Raw genomic sequence first — 17,893 nt, forward strand, 5'->3', positions numbered from 1 at the left:
TGGGTCCGTCTTAGTGGGCCAAACGTGTCCATGCAACATTTAACTTTGGATGGAAGAAGGCTTAAGCCGCTGGTGTTCATATAACTAGGGTTACAATGCTCTGTTGTTTTTTTCTTGAGTGGGCACTCATACCAAAATCAGACCTGTGGTAAAACAACCCGGGGTGGGGGGATTGTTGCTTCATGTAGGGGTGAGACATGGTCTACAATCCAGGAAGTCCACTTTGAGCAAAGCCCCCATGACGTTAAAGGCGGACGCCAAAAGAAAGCAGAGTGATATAATGTGAGACAAGATTTTAAAACTCTGAAAATGTATCACAGAATTAAACACTTCACAACATTCCCCATTCACGTTACAGGTAATCTACCGGGAATTAACTGGCACGTATTTGATTGGCTACCACAGTACCTTGCCAAATGATCTTGTGTTGCAGTCCAAAGTCAGGTTTTTCCACCCCCGTATGGGCAGGTTTTATGAAAATGGCGATGTAGGGTCTGTTTTAATGTAGGGTCTAAACACTCTTAGTCTAAGGCCACTTGTTAAAATCAGAATCAGAGAAGGAGTTATTGCCAGGTGAGTAGCACTTACAAGGAATTTGCCTTGGTTGTTGGTGCATAGATAAACATATTGGACATTATTATAAAAAAAAGAATACAGGAACATATTACACATATGTACACATAACTATTTAACATTTAGGAAAGAAGGCTGTATGGATATGCAACAAAATGCTGAGTGATGTGCAAGAGATTCAAAGGTTATTAAAAATGTGTCATATCCAGATGATCAAAACCAGATGACATTCAAGACATATATACTATATATGCATCTCTGTTGGCGAGATCATTAATCTAATAACCATCTCTCTTGGTTTCTCCAGGCTACATGCCATCAATGTCGACTACTAGTAATGCACCTGCAGCTATTTGCTAACAAAGAAGAATATGTAAGTATAGTGAGTCAGTAAAATGTATTGATAGAGCACTATTCACAGCGCTTAACATAAAACGTACAAAAAGATACATCTTAAAACACCCAATATGTCACCCAATGACAAAGTAATACATAAAGAATGCAGACAGGTCAACCTGTTAAAATAGTTAGGTTTTTAACAGATCCACAGAAACAGGAGTGGAGGCCGAGGCTTCCACAGTCTCGGCGATGCGTACTCAAAAGATCGACCAACACAGGTCTTAAACCAGGTTTTTCTATGAACCAAGAGCGCTCAGAAAATAAAGGAAGTGGTTCACGAAGCGGATGTATGGATGGATATTGACTGGCACTCATGCCTCTTTCTCAACCAAACAATTCAGTCAATGATTGAACTGATCAGGGGATCAGAAAAAGGCCGCGAGAGCTCAGTCCACCTTCTTCAAAATCCTTTGTGTTGCCCCTGGAGCCCCTGTTGCTGTCGCTTTAACCAGACAGGGAGAACAACGGCTGATTTCAGCTGTTTTTATCACAGGAACAGATCCTGTAGGGGGCTACTTCCACAGACCACTTACTGATGTTAACGTTGGGAGGTGTTAAGATTATGGAAGTAACCTAACCACCTCGGGAAGTGGTTTTAAAAAAAATCAAATTTCAACCCGTCCTGAATGCTTTTTTTCGGGCTTTTTACTGTTCTGATAGCTAGCCTATCCTCCTAAGACACATGAAGGGACTAAGTGTAAAAGGCTTTGAGTGTTTGAGAGTGGATTTTCCTTCACCGCCTCCCCTAGACAGGGTTGAGAAGCAGGTGACAAAACAACAGAAGCGCCAAGCCAAACCTTCCTGCCAACTTTGCTGTGCGCACAACACCCACTGTTGCAAAAAACACAACATGTCCCTCTTATCTGCATGATTCCCCACAAGTAGATTCAGTCCAGCCCCAAAGTACTATGTCCTGGTGTCATATCGCTATTGAAAACAACATTCCTGCTGGGCAATCTAAGCAATGTAATATAATGGTTCCCATTTAATAACAACTGTCCGACCATCAAGTGCTATATACACACAGGGACAAATGAGTCTCTGTCTGTAAGTCCTTGTAGAGCATCGGATCATCCGCTGGGAGGATATCGCTTTCTAAATCACTGACACGCTGAATGTAAATGTCTCTTCTTACACCTGTCGGTTTTCTTGGCTCATGACAAATGTACATGTTGGTGATTAGCGTCTTGGGCTGAGGAAATCCTTTTAATTTGAGCTTCTCTGTGGAGATTAACCAGTGTACTTGTTTGATACATATTTATACATATACAGTACCTATACATATATTATGAAGTGACACTGTGAGCACTGTAAACAATCTGGTTATCATTTATCTTACTGGTGTTTACTAGAGTTAGAAGAGAAAATCAATACCACTGTTTATCAGCTTAACAGTGTCGCTCTAGATGTGAAAATCCCATTCATTTTCTCCATAAGGATTATGATTCCCAGCCATAATGTAAAAATCTTCCAAGGTAGTTTTAGCTTGTTACAATACAGAAACACATGTAAGGGTGCGGTAGAAACCTGTAACGGCTTATATGAAAACCCCAACCAAAGGACATACACTAATGTAGATGTGAAAATAGATTTTAAGTGCTAGTGGGAAAAAAGTTCATAAAATGTAATAAAGCAGATGGACTGAGCACGAGATACGAGGTTATGAAACGGTGCCGTATGCTCCTGGAGAAGCCAAAAGTCTGTACGTTTTAGGAAAAACAACTTTTAATCGCAATGTCATGGAGAAATACTACACTACCCACAATCCTAACAGCGACGTCTCTGTTTGGTAAAACTCGCTGTTACCTTTGCCTTTTTTACCCATTTTGAAAAATGTTTTTTTCTTTAGCTGAATCAAATGTTTTATGGTGATTTATTTTGTTCCTGTTTCCAGGCTTAAAACCCAGCACGTACAGCAGTTATATCATTTCATATTTTAACTTATTACCTAAATCATTCTGAATAATTTCCAAAATTGAGGGCTGCTCTTTTATAGGCATTAATTACATGAAAAGAAATCCTGTCAGAGAGGGGAATTATAGGGAAACTATAATGAAAACAGTGAACGGTTTTAGTAGTGCATTATGCAGCGTAATTGTGAAACAAAATGCGTCAAACAGATAAAAACAAAACTGTAATCATTGTATTCAGATTGTTCAGAATGTGTCATTACAAGAACTGTTAGTCCCAAAAGACAAATTGTACAGCTCCTCTCCTCAGTTTAATGGAAAGACTGGCGGAGGCGTGACAACGAACAACCGGACAGCCCCCAGCAACGCACGCACATTTATTCCTCTCCCAAAGCCCCCAGGGGCAATACCACAGTCGTCCCCATTTCCCATTTTCTGGAGCTGGTTTTAACGGCTGCAGAACGAGCGACGTAATGAAACACGCACAGAGTTTAACATATAGCCGAGGTGACTGAAATGAATTCCTGTTCCTCTGAGAGAAGGTATCATTTCACACTATTAGTGGGGCTCTAGAAATAGCCATGTCAGTCTGTTGGTTGGTTTAGTCTGTCAGTCCAACACATGCCGAGTGACTTCTCAGTAGGGGTTAGATGTCTTGCCTTTACATTTAAAACAGAGGCGGCTGATGCCATTGATTCACTGACTCCCCATTTACTGCCACAATGCACGACATATGCCTCTTATCTGCATGATTCCCCACAAGCAGATTCAGTCCAGCCCCAAAGTACTATATCCTGGTGACATATTGCTATTCTTACATTGTCAACTCCCAGCTCATCACCTATGGCGGGACCACTTGCCGTCACTAAACTAAATGCTTTTTTTTAACTTGCAGAGTAGGGTCTAGCAGCACACACCAGAGAGTTTGTTAAAACACAACCATCCGAGAAGCCGTCATTGAAAACTGTTAAGGAAAGATATCCCTTGAATTGGAGGGATTTAATTGGTGATTAGATAAACCATCTGTCTATCACGTCTGCTGTTATTGTTCTAAATGAATAGTCGTAGCATCAAAAGTCTCAGTATTGCTTTCAACTCACTACTAGATTCAATTAGTTTCAGTCAGAGTGTGCATAAGACCACGCACTGTTTTAACCACACACTCGACCTTCTGCTGGTATATGACATCGAAATTGAGGATTTCATAATATTTTTGCAGAATCCGGTATTATCACACCATTTTTTAATAACTTCCGAATTCCTACCACCTGACTATAGTAAATTAGATGAAAGCTTCTACACTAGATGCCTATCTGACAGATCTGATTACTATAGCTAAATTTAAAGAAGATATTCCAACATTTACTAAATGTCATGCAGAGGACCTTTTTGTTAACTTGAGTCCCTCGCAAATTGATAAATTCGTAGAATCTACGACTTGCCTACGGACGACTCTAGACTCCGTTGCTCCTCTCAAAAAGAAGATGATGAAGCAAAGCAAACTAGCACCGTGGTATGACTCCCAAACTCGCAAATTAATACAAACCCGGCGAAAACTTGAAAGTAAATGGCGTTCCACAAAACTGAGAATTTCGTTTAATTGGCAAGACAGTGTGAAAATGTGTATGAAGGCTCTCAGAAATGCCAGATCAGACTATAACTCATCACTAATATTTTTGGGGTGATGGGCGACCTGGCTCAACATCTGTAAAAATTAACCGTTGTTTGTCTTTATTTATCTCTGATTTAAAACAGTGACCCATATCCCAGGAAAACACCATGGATGTTTACAATTTTTTTTTTCATAATTACTTTGAGATAACATAACCACCAGTGTTATGTTTGGAAATAGACTCTAATTCACGAATTTCAAACTGAGCTATAAGATGTATAACAATGTCTTTAATTAAGGAACAAAATCCCGCGGGACTTTATCAGTAGACTCCACTATTTGCCTCATTTTTGAGGGTACAACAATGTTCTTTGGGACTAAAGATATTATCTTATCTTACATAATATGATATGTTGTTGGTGTGCTATCACAGTGGTTTCCAAACTGGGTTCAGGGGACCCCCAGGGGTATTTGAGGGGGTTCCACGTGGTCCCTCGATCCCCAAATGTTTTCTCAAAAGCCCCAAATTTTTTATTTAATTTTAAAATGACTTCAACTTTGTGTCATTTCCCTCAGTCTTTATGACTGGAACGGCAAATCAGTGGAGCAAATCCTCTATAACTGGGGAAATATCGCCATTTATTCTGTAAACGCTGCACCATCGTAGTATAAAAATATGCTGATTACGCCAAATGCCTATGTGTTTATTCTGTCAAGGTTACAGGAGTTGAAATCATCAAGAGGGAAAGAATGTCCCTTTGGGAGCACCCCCCCCCCCCCCCCCCACTCCCACTCCCCACTAGGTTTGGGCTAAGCTCCAGCTGTTTCCAACATCTGGCTCCACCCCTGATGCTGACACGCTTACACTGATGGTTGAGTCTGAGGAACATTAAAACCCTATGGTGAACAGCCATAATGTTGCAGTTATGAAACAATGTCACCCATCCAAAAGTTTTCTACCCCCCCCCCTTACGCATCTACCTTTAGAAACCTGCTGCCAGTATTTTATTGTTAATAATATAGTGGATAGTTCAACATTAAAACATGTTAAGTCTGACAACAACGTTGTTTCCAGTCGTTTCACATACAGAAAGATTAGGTAAATGCATTTATTATCAATGTTAGGTATTAAATGTTAATGTCTGCCCTTCCATATCTGTCGGTAGGATTCAGAATCCCATGCACCGAGTGATGCACTCAGGAGAGAGTGTCCTTCCTCCAACGGGAACACCGTTATCCTGCCCGGCTGCCCGTTAAATCATTCATCTCACACCGAGCAGGAACACAACACCGCATCAGGTGTTTTTAATGTCACTAAATCACGCAACACCCTCCACGTGCTTTAGTTGCAACTTATCCCTGCAGTTTCTAACTTTATTCGCCCACTGACTCAGAGATCAGTGTCTCATTAACAGAAGAAAGTTTCGCCTTAATCGCACGAACAGCTCCGCTCATTCAACTTGTATTAATTGTCAGAATATCAGGCGCAGTCCGGTCGACAGGGGACATGGTGCAGTGGACCCAGCAGCACCGGTCTTACCTTGTCGTCACTTGAGTAGCGGCGGGTGTGCTGCGCTGCTCCCGCGCTTTGGTTCATGTTTCCGACCCGTGGACAGCTCCGCTCGCGGGGAGAAACCACCGGTCAGTCCGCGGGGTCGGTCACCTGCCGCTCCGAGTAATCCCACACACCGACCTGGCCGACTGGAACTAGTTCACTGCTCCGTGTGAAGCTGTTTACTGGCTCGCCGTCCTCTCTGTGACACGTATGGCGTCCCAGCCAATGATGCCCTGCGCGTAAAGACTTGCTCCGCTGCTGCGCCAGCTGCGCGTGTTCATCCATCCGAGAGTGAGGCTACAACCAGGTTAGCATCACTAATCCTGAGAGAGCATAACAGGCTGGCAACAATGGGGCTGCCGGACGCTGAAAATAAATATAAAAGGTTTATAATCCATCCAAAAAAATGTTTTGGGGTTTTTAATGAATCCTAAATCCAAACTGGATAAGGGGTTCTTCTCACTGACCTAACAGCTGTTATATGACAACAGCTTGGTCCAGGTAAAGGTCACGTGTTTATGGAGCTACTCAGTGCATGAACTGGACAAAGAAAGCTGCGAGTATTCAGCAGTTGCATTACATGATTACCTGCATGTGTCTTGGATAATAAAAAAATAATAACTACATTATTATATATGTTAATAATTATTAAGTACACTTTATTAAGGGGAAAAACAATGTACACTCTGTTGTTATTACACACAGTACACACATGCCTGAACTACACACACATGCTCAGTTCCTTTATGCACTAATGGAGAGATGTAAGACGGGGAGGCGGGGGGGGGGGGGGGGGGGGGGGTGGTGCCTTGCTCAGGGGATGAACTGGCACCAGTCCACCACCATACTTTGGTCCATATGTGGACTTATACCTGCAACCCTCTGGTTCCCAGCCCAATTCCTCATGGACCCCCCCCCCCCCCCCCCCATGTATGTACCCCCATGGATTTAATCACACGGTCAGATCAATTCGGCAGGATTCATGATTTTAAGTTCACGATACAATTTATTTAATAGACTGAACTGCCGACAAATGACTGAAAAAGATTCCGTTAGTTTTAGAAACTGTGCCAAACAACAGCTGTGTGCTCTTATCAACAGTGTAACTGAAATTGTATTTAATCTTAAATAAAAAAAATTGAACAAAAATTGAATACTTGGATTTAAGAACAACAACAAAAATCCCACATCAAATAAACTAAATAGATGAAAAAAATCTCCATGAATAAACATACTAATAAGAAGTAGTGATCAAATCAAAAGCAGTTGACAGACCGGACAAAAAATTGCATTGCAAATTGCATTAATCTTTACACATTTCTATCATTTTAAACGCTTCCTGATGCATTGATACATTCCTAGTTTTGGATATATTTATATCCACGTCTATATCTTGTAGAGGTGACTACGAATAGTCGACTATTTGCCGATTCAATCTTAGAAGACTGATTTACAATCAAATCATCGTTGTCTAAAGTCTGAAAACATGGTTATGTAACAGAGGGTCATTCCATCAAGTTATATGGGGGTGCTGAATGCCTGGTGTTACCTTTAATCACTTGTTTTTACCAAGAAATCATGATATATAGCGTATTTTGGTATGAATATCAGCCTATTAATAAGACTTTAGTACAAATTAGTACCATAGTAGTTCTAATTTGTAAGTGAGCCAGTAAGCAAGGGTACTCATGTGGACAAAACATAACCCAAGTGCCGGTATTTAGTACTGGTGAGTACTGGGACAAACATTTGTCCCTGGCAAATCTGTTCCTTAGCGGCCCGATTTCAGACGGGGACATTCTTTTCTTTATGATTTCACAAATCAGGGTCACATGGGATTATGGCACCAGTTGCATGAAGCAGACATACAGGCTTTCATAATGAAATACACACACTGGAGCAATTCATAAAACCTTCAATAAACTATCTTAGAGAGCTTTTATTTTGAAAAGTAGAAGCCTGACAGCACCAGGCGTGAGGCTCCAGGCCGTACAGTCTTACATATTTTTGTCAAACACTGAATTTTTTTAATCTTTTTTTCCAGCGCTCCATATCAGCCCAAGAGTGCACAGGACCTGCTGGCATTCCCCAGACTGCCAGACAGACTCCAGTCCGCCTACGGTCCTGGCCCATTTTAGGCACTGCAAGCGACTGTAAATGGACACATGTCCGATATGTCTGCTGTAAGTTTATTAAAAATTACTGTAGCATGGTCTTTATTGTAAGAAATGTGCTTTTTCAATTAAAAAGTTATTTTAATTAAAAAGTAATTTTATTACGCAGAATACTTGATCAGTGTTTAAAGCATGTATACACATCACTTAAAGAAGATAGGTCATTTTGTTTTACTTTACAGACTAAATTTCCGAAAACTCCCATTAGAGACACATCATTAATAATACACAGACACGTCCAAACGCACTTTCATGACATGTTTTGGGGTCAATGATTATATTGAAGCAGGACTGGTTGATGTAGTCTCTCATGGCCAGACCTCCACAGTCCTGCTCCTCTGCAGGATCTGGGTCTGGTGAGCCCACACAGCCTTCTGGGATAGGAGAAGAACGTGCTTGGGTTTATCGGCATTTATAAAACCAAACACGATTGTCTTGGGTGGCGCTAACTGCTGGACGGAGCAATGGTTCAGCTGCTAAATGGTCTCAGGAAGGACCCTGCAGAGATCTGAGGACCAGGTAACCATAGTCCTCAGATTGGACAGATAGTCTAGCTAGCTGTCTGGATTTACCCTGCAGAGACCTGAGGACCAGGTAACCATGGTCCTCAGATTGGACAGATAGTCTAGCTAGCTGTCTGGATTTACCCTGCAGAGATCGGAGGACCAGGTAACTATAGTCCTCCGATTGGACAGATAGTCTAGCTAGCTGTCTGGATTTATCCTGCAGAGATCTGAGGACCAGGTAACCATAGTCCTCAGAAATCCAACACAAAGAAAGAGGAAGGTAACTGACATCTGGCCAAAAAGAAAGAAATCCGGCGGAATTTTTGGTGGCACCTGATCAATCCCAAAGTGGAACCTCGTGGCTATAGACTAACGTGGATTTTACTTGCCGTTACATAACATCTGTTACATAATGATGGTACAGTGGCTGTCAGCTGTCAGCAGCCAGAGACCTCCACGCTGCTGGTGAATCTCTCCATCAATAAGTAAAGGCCTCCTCTTCTGTTAGCTTATCAAAGCACTTTGAAGGCCACTGCTTGCCTTCACTTGAAAGCATGTACGCTGTTTTCGAGAAAGCCTTTTGATGCATGAAAGGTGCTTGGAGATGTGTCACTGTCCAGGAGTGGAACAGCTAAATGTCACCAGGAAGCACGAGTGTGTCCAGCATCAGATGTTAGCAACATAGAACAAGTGATGGTGGGCGCTGAAAGATTAATGTGCGTTGTCCCTTTTTAAATAAAGAGATCGAAACAGTTTGAATGCTGGTGTGTTACAGAGAGAATTACAATCGGGTGTAGAAAATAGTTAAGCAGTTTAAAAGCTTCATGATTCACACTGAATGGGGAATGGGGAATAAAGCTGAAAGCTTACAAACAACGCTGTAGAGGTGCAGGTTTTAGACTTGGCTTTGCAAATGTTTCGTGAGGAAGAAAATTCATTCAACACCTTCGTTCAGGCCTCAAGGAAACACACAATGTGTTTTGGCAACTGAATGTAAATATAACTTTTATTTGATTTTTCGCACATTTCCCCCATTAAGCATGACCACAACAAGTTACTTTTGGGCCACCACCTTTTTGGGTGTCCACAGAAGGTGGGCCCCTGTCACCACCATGCAGGTCTCTCTTGAGAATTAGACAGGAGAACCTAGTGTCCATTTTGGCTCAATAATGCCAAAAACAGCCCTGTTGTTTCTGTGAAAATCAAGATGTTACCGTCCATGATCCATTTATGAGAGGGACCTCCACAGCCAAAGTTGATCCATTTTGTTTGCTAAAGACCAGAACGTTACATTGGAAAAGGCCGCGTAGGGACTGCCGAGAAGGATCTCTAAGTTGCTTTACTGTTGAGTTTGAATACACCATTACTTATTATATGTATGACTTTCTACCTTGTCACAACAAATAGTGCTAATGTGTTTTGAGTTTCATGAGCTCTTCTCTCTGTGGGTCGCAATCTGTCCCACATTGGGTGTTAGATACTTACTTACCCCCCCTTTTCTTGTCTAAATAGTGGCTGCAGACACAGCCTAGAAATTTGCCTGTGGGCCTTTCTCACAGCAGACAGTCAAGACTTGTCATACGTCAAGTCTTTATCATAATTTAGCACAAATTTCAACAGAATTTCCAGAAAATTAGCAACAGAATGACATTGTGAATGAATGTACATTTTCATCCACATTATGCAACAGTGTAAGCTCACTCTAAACCAGAGAACGTGATGGAAACATGAAATTTGTATTTTATTGTATTATATATATTAATTTGAGGGAGGATACACTGTCCTCATCTTTCGTTACTTCTGTGGGGGGGGGGGGGGGGGTGTTCATGTACATCTTGATATATTCACTAACTCCGTTTCCATTGCACTTGGTCCTGTTATGTTTTTATTGATGTAAAAACCTTTTCCCCTCGGGGAAACTTTTTTAATTGCCTTGCATTCAGGTTTTATGTGATAGTAAAAGTACTAGTACCACACTGTAAAAATACTCTGTAACAAGTGGAAAATGTTACTTAAGTGAAAGTATGCAAGTGTCATCAGAAAAATGTACTTTAAGTATTGAAAGAAAAAAGAAATCCTCCCATTTTAGAAACAATCCAAACAGTTCTGTCAACCAAGTGTTTAATCAGCTAAGCTGGACTTGTACACATGTCATATTGTCAGGTAGTTTAATTTAAAATGAAACATCATATTTTATAACCTGCATGTGTTTTGTCTTATTTGTAAAGTAACTAGTAAATAAAACTGCCAGATGACTGTAGCGGACTAAAAAGTACAATATTTCTTTCTGGAATGTAGTGGAGGAAGAAGAATGTGGCATGAAAAGAAAAGACTCAAGTCAAGTACATGTACCTTAAATGTGTACTGAAGTACAGTACTTAGTTACATTCCACCACTGGATTCAAGTTATACCCAACCCAGTCTCATGGCAGTTTTATAAAGAACGATGAGCCCGATTGTGTTGTGGTATGGGGAAGTGAAGACCCAAATGCAGAGACAGGCAGGAGGCAGGAGAGGGATTTGCAGGAAGTTTAATAGAAAAAAAGAACAGGAATCCAAGAATACAAAAACAAAGTCCAAAAAGCCAAATATCAAAAATCTCAGCAAGTCCAAGGAGATAACGAAGACACTGGGAGGACGGATCACACTAAGTAACGAGGTAACGAGAGGCAGGTGACACGAGGGCAGGGACGCTGGTGGAAAACATCAGGTGATCACAAGAGAGGGAAGACGCAGGAAGTCAAGAGAGTAAAGGCAGGACCAGACAAAAACCAGGCTTCAAATTAAAACAGGAAACACAACATGCAGACACTCAGGGGAACACAGGACAGCAACTACCACACAAAACCAGGGAGGAACCACAGGGAAATAACAGAAAACCAGGTAAAGGAACAGAATAAAAACCAAAACCATGACAGATTGCACCTATTCATTGGTGTGCACGGACGCTCCTGACAAGTTTCAAACTCATGGATTTCAGTTGGAAGTATATTTTGTGCCTGCGCCATGTTTCTTTTTCGTTTTTCTGTCACTCGACAACAGCATGAAGAATATTGATTGAATGTTGTGTTTTTTAGTTTGGACTGGGTATTGACTTGATTTCAAAGAAAATGAGAAGGTGCCGTCCCCATCATACATCCAATCTGTTGGAAGGGATCACCTGCAGATCTCCATCCATACAGCAAGCTGGTTCTGGGAATCCAGTCCTGCCACAGTGACCACATGGGCAACACGTGTACTAATCCTTATAATTTTATTCATAATGTCAAATCATAACAACAGAGCGTTTGCTGCCAGGGCCCCGAGGCTCTGGACCAGCCTGCCTGAGGAAATCAGGTCAGCTGAGTCAGCGAATTTCTTTAAGTCCCTTCTTAAAACATACTTCTATAGGAGAGCCTTTCCCGATCTTATTTGACTTTGTTTTATCCCTTTATTACTTCATTGTATTTTACTAATTTTGTATTTGTCTGTATTTTAGTCTTTTCAATGTTTTCATGCTCTTATCTTTTTGTATTATTGTCCCTTGGGTATTATTGTCTTTAGATTTATCAAAGAGGAGAGTTTTCAGATTATTCTTAAATGTGGTGACGGTTTCTGCCCCCCCCCAAAGCCAGACCGGGAGCTGGTTCCATAGTAGAGGAGCCTGATAGCTGAAGGCTCTGGTACCTGTACCCAGACCGGGAGCTGGTTCCATAGTAGAGGAGCCTGATAGCTAAAGGTTCTGGTACCTGTACCCAGACCGGGAGCTGGTTCCACAGTAGAGGAGCCTGATGGCTGAAGGCTCTGGTACCTGTACCCAGACCGGGAGCTAGTTCCACAGTAGAGGAGCCTGATGGCTGAAGGCTCTGGTACCTGTACCCAGACCGGGAGCTGGTTCCACAGTAGAGGAGCCTGATAGCTGAAGGCTCTAGTACCTGTACGCAGACCGGGAGCTGGTTCCATAGTAGAGGAGCCTGATGGCTGAAGGCTCTGGTACCTGTACCCAGACCGGGAGCTGGTTCCATAGTAGAGGAGCCTGATGGCTGAAGGCTCTGGTACCTGTACCCAGACCGGGAGCTGGTTCCATACTAGAGGAGCCTGATAGCTGAAGGTTCTGGTACCTGTACCCAGACCGGGAGCTGGTTCCACAGTAGAGGAGCCTGATGGCTGAAGGCTCTGGCTCCCATTCTACTTTTAGAGACTCTAGGAACCACAAGTAACCCTGAATCCTGGGAACGTAGTGCTCTAGTGGGACAATAAGGCTCTAAGAGCTCTTCTAGACATGTTGGTGCTTGACCATTTAGAGCTTTGTAGGTCAGGAGAAGGATTTTAGATTCTATCCTTTTATAATCTGTGGCCCGCGGATAATGCGTCTGATGTTACGTAACAATGATTTGTTTTTCTTCAAAACCTGTTCTTGTTTTAGTCCCTTGTAGCCTCTATTTTTGCTTCCTTTGATTGAGGCATATTAATGCACTCGACTTCTGTTTGATCCTTTCAATACACCAGATGAAGTCTAATTTTGTGTTCAGAAAGCAACACATTAACGCAGGTTCACTAAATCCTCCGGATGATGTTCCACTACAGTGACAGTACAGCACAACTCTACTCACAAATTCCTTTTTTAATCTGCCTCCTCTCTTCCTCCGTGCTATTCTGCTCTCATTCATAAACAGCATGTGATTTCTTCACGGTAGGATGATGTATTTCTCTTTGATCCACAAGACTGAATCACTCCTCAGGTGATGCAGCCAGGAGCTTGTGCACGAGGGCCATGATCAGAGAGGAGTCTGAACCTGACCTCCTGAAGTCTCAATGAGTCCATCAGTCTGCCAGCCAGAGGGACGTGCTGTCTCTCTACTTTCCTTCAATCCGCCATGCAGGAAATAGAAGAGCGATGTGATGTGTAATTCTCCTTCCATCATCACTCATCTTTTCATCTATTCCCCCGAGAGGGCCTGCATGTTTATTTGTATGTTTTGAAAATTTCACAGCTTATTTCTCATTCTCCTTTCAGTCCCTCGTTGAGGGAAAAAAGCTCCACGCCTGATGCGTTACACTTGAGCCAGGCAGCTCGACAGCTGCTCACGATCATTAAATAAATCTCTACCTCCATCTACCTCCACTCCCCACAATGCCAGGCGGCGTTATTTGTGTCCGACGCTTTCATTAGCAGGGAGTGCAACAACTGATGTGTTTTCTTCTTAGCCCCCACACAGAGCGGGGATATTAGTGTGAGACGGATGCAACTGTTCCTCCAAACAGACCAGACCCACCAGGCGCTTTGTCTTCTCTCTCTGATGGATTCCCAGAATTGCCGGTGCTCTCGGAGCTCGGCTGGCGGAAGTTAATCATTGGACTTTTACTCATTTCTGTAATAGGATAAGTGTTATTTCCCCAAACAGAAAGTAAAACGTCCAGACCATCTTTATAGCCAATCTAGTTACTTTCAGCTTCCATTCTAATTTGTCCATTAGACAGTTTTGTGAAGCCATGTAGGTTATTTTTTCCCTCTGCTTAAACATAATTGTCGAGTGATTACAGATCAATGGAAACTGGAGACAGGATCGATTCATGTACTCCTCTGTAAACGGTCATGTAAACAGGCTCATTGTCCTAATGAAAGACTAGTTACGTTTCCATCCACTTGTCGATCGAATTATCTGAAGTTTGTTGAAAAAAACTCCTGTGAATAAATTTGGTGAAAGGGTGTTTCCATCCAACGGCTTTAAAGCCGATAAACACCTGTGGTGATGACGTCACATGACGCTGTTTTGGAATCAAATTTGTATGTCAAATAGATTTTAGACATTTTAAGATGTTTCCATTCATTTTCACACTGAATCGCACAACATTCAAGCAACAACAAAGTGTTCCTAGACAAAATGGATCCCGCCTACCAACACATGGCCAATATGGGACAAGATGAAATAGAGCTCATGTTCCAGCTGATAGCGACATAATAAGAAAACAACAACGCTATCAACACATCGCCATAACAACGCAGATGCAACGTGTCTTTTATTGCCCCCCCGGCACCGCTACTAGACTCTTTTCTGAGACATGTCTCTCTGTCCAAGCGTCTTCCATTGTCTCCGCAGGACATCCCACGGCTCGTCCTAACCTCTGTCAGCCATTTCCTTCACGACTTCCTGATAAATTAAATCCAGAAAGTCTCTCGTCTCCTCGTCCGTCCACTTCCATCTGACTTTGTTACCCCCCCCCCCCCATGTGTGCAGACAGAGAGGACATACTGGACGGAAATGAACTACAACTTCTTGTTCTTTATTTTGTGGCAGGTTGCAACCATAAAATAACCTAAAACTACATCACAATTCATTAATCATTCAGCAAATAACCTTTCCATCAGAGTTTATCACATAAGCAGAATATCAATCCAATGAGACCGAATGTGTTTCTTTTGAGTCGATATTCATGAAATTCTACTGAATTTTACTGTTTCCATAAGGCAATTTTCATTTGATATCACTTAATTTGGATAAAACATGTGGATGGAAACAGAGCTATTGGGATTGACAGATATTATATCGCAATGAAATATATTGGCAGTGAGCATTTTACAGAAGCATTCAGTATCGACATTTTGCGACTTGCCAGACACGATAACAATGTTTCCTAATTGGCTTAATTCAAAATGCAATCCAAACAGAGTTGTGTTATTTTTAAAATAATTTTAATTTGCTGTTGCATATAAGCAGGTTGGCTTGAAATAAAGCCGGCGACCATGACTGCTCACAACCTCCGTAAGCAAAAGACATGAGCCCAAAAACCAAATAAGGCCACTTCTGTGTATCCTGTGCACAGAATTAGCCCTTAAACCGTAATGTACATCATCTCCTTGTGAGTGTTTGTTACGTAACCAGATGGCCGGGACCTTTCGCTCTCTGGTCAGGGAATGAGGTGGCTCGGCCCTCCTGCCTCCCTTCTGATTACCCCTCTGGCTTCTCTCGACGTGAGGGTTGATCCAATCAGGACGTAGCCTATGCAGCACCATGCTCTAATTCTCTGTTTTATACCATTCTCACATTACTATTCTCTTTCAACATGAAAGCCTGTCTTCAGCCCGCTCTCTGGGGGTGCTTTCCCCTCCCTCACCTTTTTATAAGTTGCCCATTAATTATGAATTAGACAGAGGTCTGTCAAGAGAGCAGGAGGAACAGTGATGGTATAGTGCCAGGACTCGGGGGTGCACCGTTGGAGTCACACACAGCTACGTGAACAGTGAGCACGGCACTCTGTGGCTGTATTACATCAGAGCGATAATCAGTGCAACACGGTGGTCACACTGATTTAAGTGTTTTTCAACTTTTAAAATGTAAGGCAAGACAAGGCAGCTTTATTTGTAGATCACATTTCAGCAACAGGGCAATTCAAAGTGCTTTACACAAAATCAGTTAAACAGATAACACACAAGTATAAACAGTTAAAAATAAAAACATTAAGACAGAGAAAACCCTAACCCACTTGAGACTACCTTCCCACTAACTAGTCCATGTTAGTGCTCCTTTGGTGATCCCCCTCAGTGTCTCTACCCTTCACGACTCTGTTTGTAGAGACGTTACCTTTCGTCTCCTTGGACTCTTCTTCACACTAATTAGGCCAATCTAGCGCTGCCTTTCGTGGCTACTCAACGACCGTCTTTGCGCGGTTTTCAGATCTTTCGACACTACACATTCACACTTTTTCTTTAAAGTGATACCCTTCAAGTCTGTCTTTCTCTGTATTACACTACCTTTATGTGTACACTTCTTCCTTTCCTCAACAAAGTTCATCATAAGAAATTAAACATTAAATGTAGGCTAACTTTGCCATGCACCAATTCTGTAGCCTATTATAGTGGGTTTATCATGATGTTAATGGGATCAATGACTGTTAGCTGGTACATCATATTGTGGAGATCACACAATAGTATACAGTATTAATTATAAAAGAGTGAACACAGTTTCAAAAACAATTCCACACATTAGAAGAAGTTCTTTTCCCACTCACTCATATATGTATTTATATTCAGTGCTATATAATATCTGATCATAAATTAAAATGTTCAGCTTTAAGCACACAGTGCCGGGACCTACAGTAGTCTAAGCTACACATTAATGTTATAGCCTGTTGTCTTTGACCCTCGTGGAGTCCTAAGGGTCAAACTTGACCCTCTTTCAACAAGTTTCTATATCAGAAATTTGGGTTTCTTGCAACCAAATGAATGTGGATGGTTCTGTACAACGCTCTTCACCAGTAATATAAATGATCAGTTCACTACTTTTATTCAATTTATAGCATTTGAAAAAAGAAAATGGTAAAAGAGCGTTGAAAAACGTGACAAATATGTCGGAAAATGCTTCAAAAACGTTGGAAAAAGTGGCGAGAACGTCAAAAAAAAGTGGCGAGAAAAAACATCGGGGAAAGCAACAAAAGTGTTGAAAAAGACGACTAAACAGGAAAAAAAAAATTCATTTTAAATTTTGAAGCAAAAAACAAGTTGCATGGTTGACGGGGAAGACAACACAAGGGTTAAAATGTTAATATTAGTGTGATTGTTGGAACACAAGCCTCCAACTCTGAGAAGGTGGTCTCTAGCTTTCCATTCAGGACTTCACCAATGAAAACATTCCTGAATACTGATGGGAACAAATAAGAAAAAACTGCAGTTCCTGTAATTTGGAAAGTGCACTTGGCAGTATGCATCTTGCGTCAAATAAAACGATAAAAATTGGACGAAACGGGGTGAAACGCTTGTTATCTGTTTTTCCATTTTTCATTTGAGCAGAAAATTGTAAATGGTAAAAACAAGCTGTTATTCAACAATCAGTTATTTCCTTCTGGTTTTGGAAAAGAATATTGAGGAAACAAAGTCATTTATTTGTTTTGAGTTTTGGTTTTATTTTGAAAAACGAATTGTACACGGATTCCGGTTCCTGCAATTTGCATCAATTGAAAATATCCAAATTTGAAGACACGCTCGTTATCGGTTCTTTTCCATTTTTCATTCGAGCACCATATCGGAAATTGGAAAAACAACTTTTTATTCATTTTTTCACAGTGCTTTTGGAAACAAGTACTGAGTAAACATGTCATTTTTTGCTTTTATTTTGAAAAACGAAGGAAGGAATGATTGCACGGATCCCCGAGGCTTATTTTTGCCCATCCTATCCAATCCATAGGAT

The 17,893-nt window shown here is 41.5% G+C and overlaps 1 protein-coding gene across 1 annotated transcript in view; it reads right to left on the minus strand.

Annotated features, from left to right (window-relative positions):
* The window catches only part of LOC116698234 (inactive dipeptidyl peptidase 10), a 128,565-nt gene extending 122,224 nt beyond the window's left edge, over positions 1–6,341 (minus strand). Inside the window, exon 1 of the mRNA XM_032530044.1 lies at positions 6,035–6,341. Within this exon, the coding sequence (XP_032385935.1) occupies positions 6,035–6,091 (57 nt within the window). The 5' untranslated portion in view covers positions 6,092–6,341. The remainder of the gene's footprint in view (positions 1–6,034) is intronic.
* Positions 6,342–17,893: the final 11,552 nt, after the last annotated feature.

This window comes from Etheostoma spectabile, chromosome 11 (assembly GCF_008692095.1).
Source record: "Etheostoma spectabile isolate EspeVRDwgs_2016 chromosome 11, UIUC_Espe_1.0, whole genome shotgun sequence".
Lineage (NCBI taxonomy): Eukaryota > Metazoa > Chordata > Actinopteri > Perciformes > Percidae > Etheostoma > Etheostoma spectabile.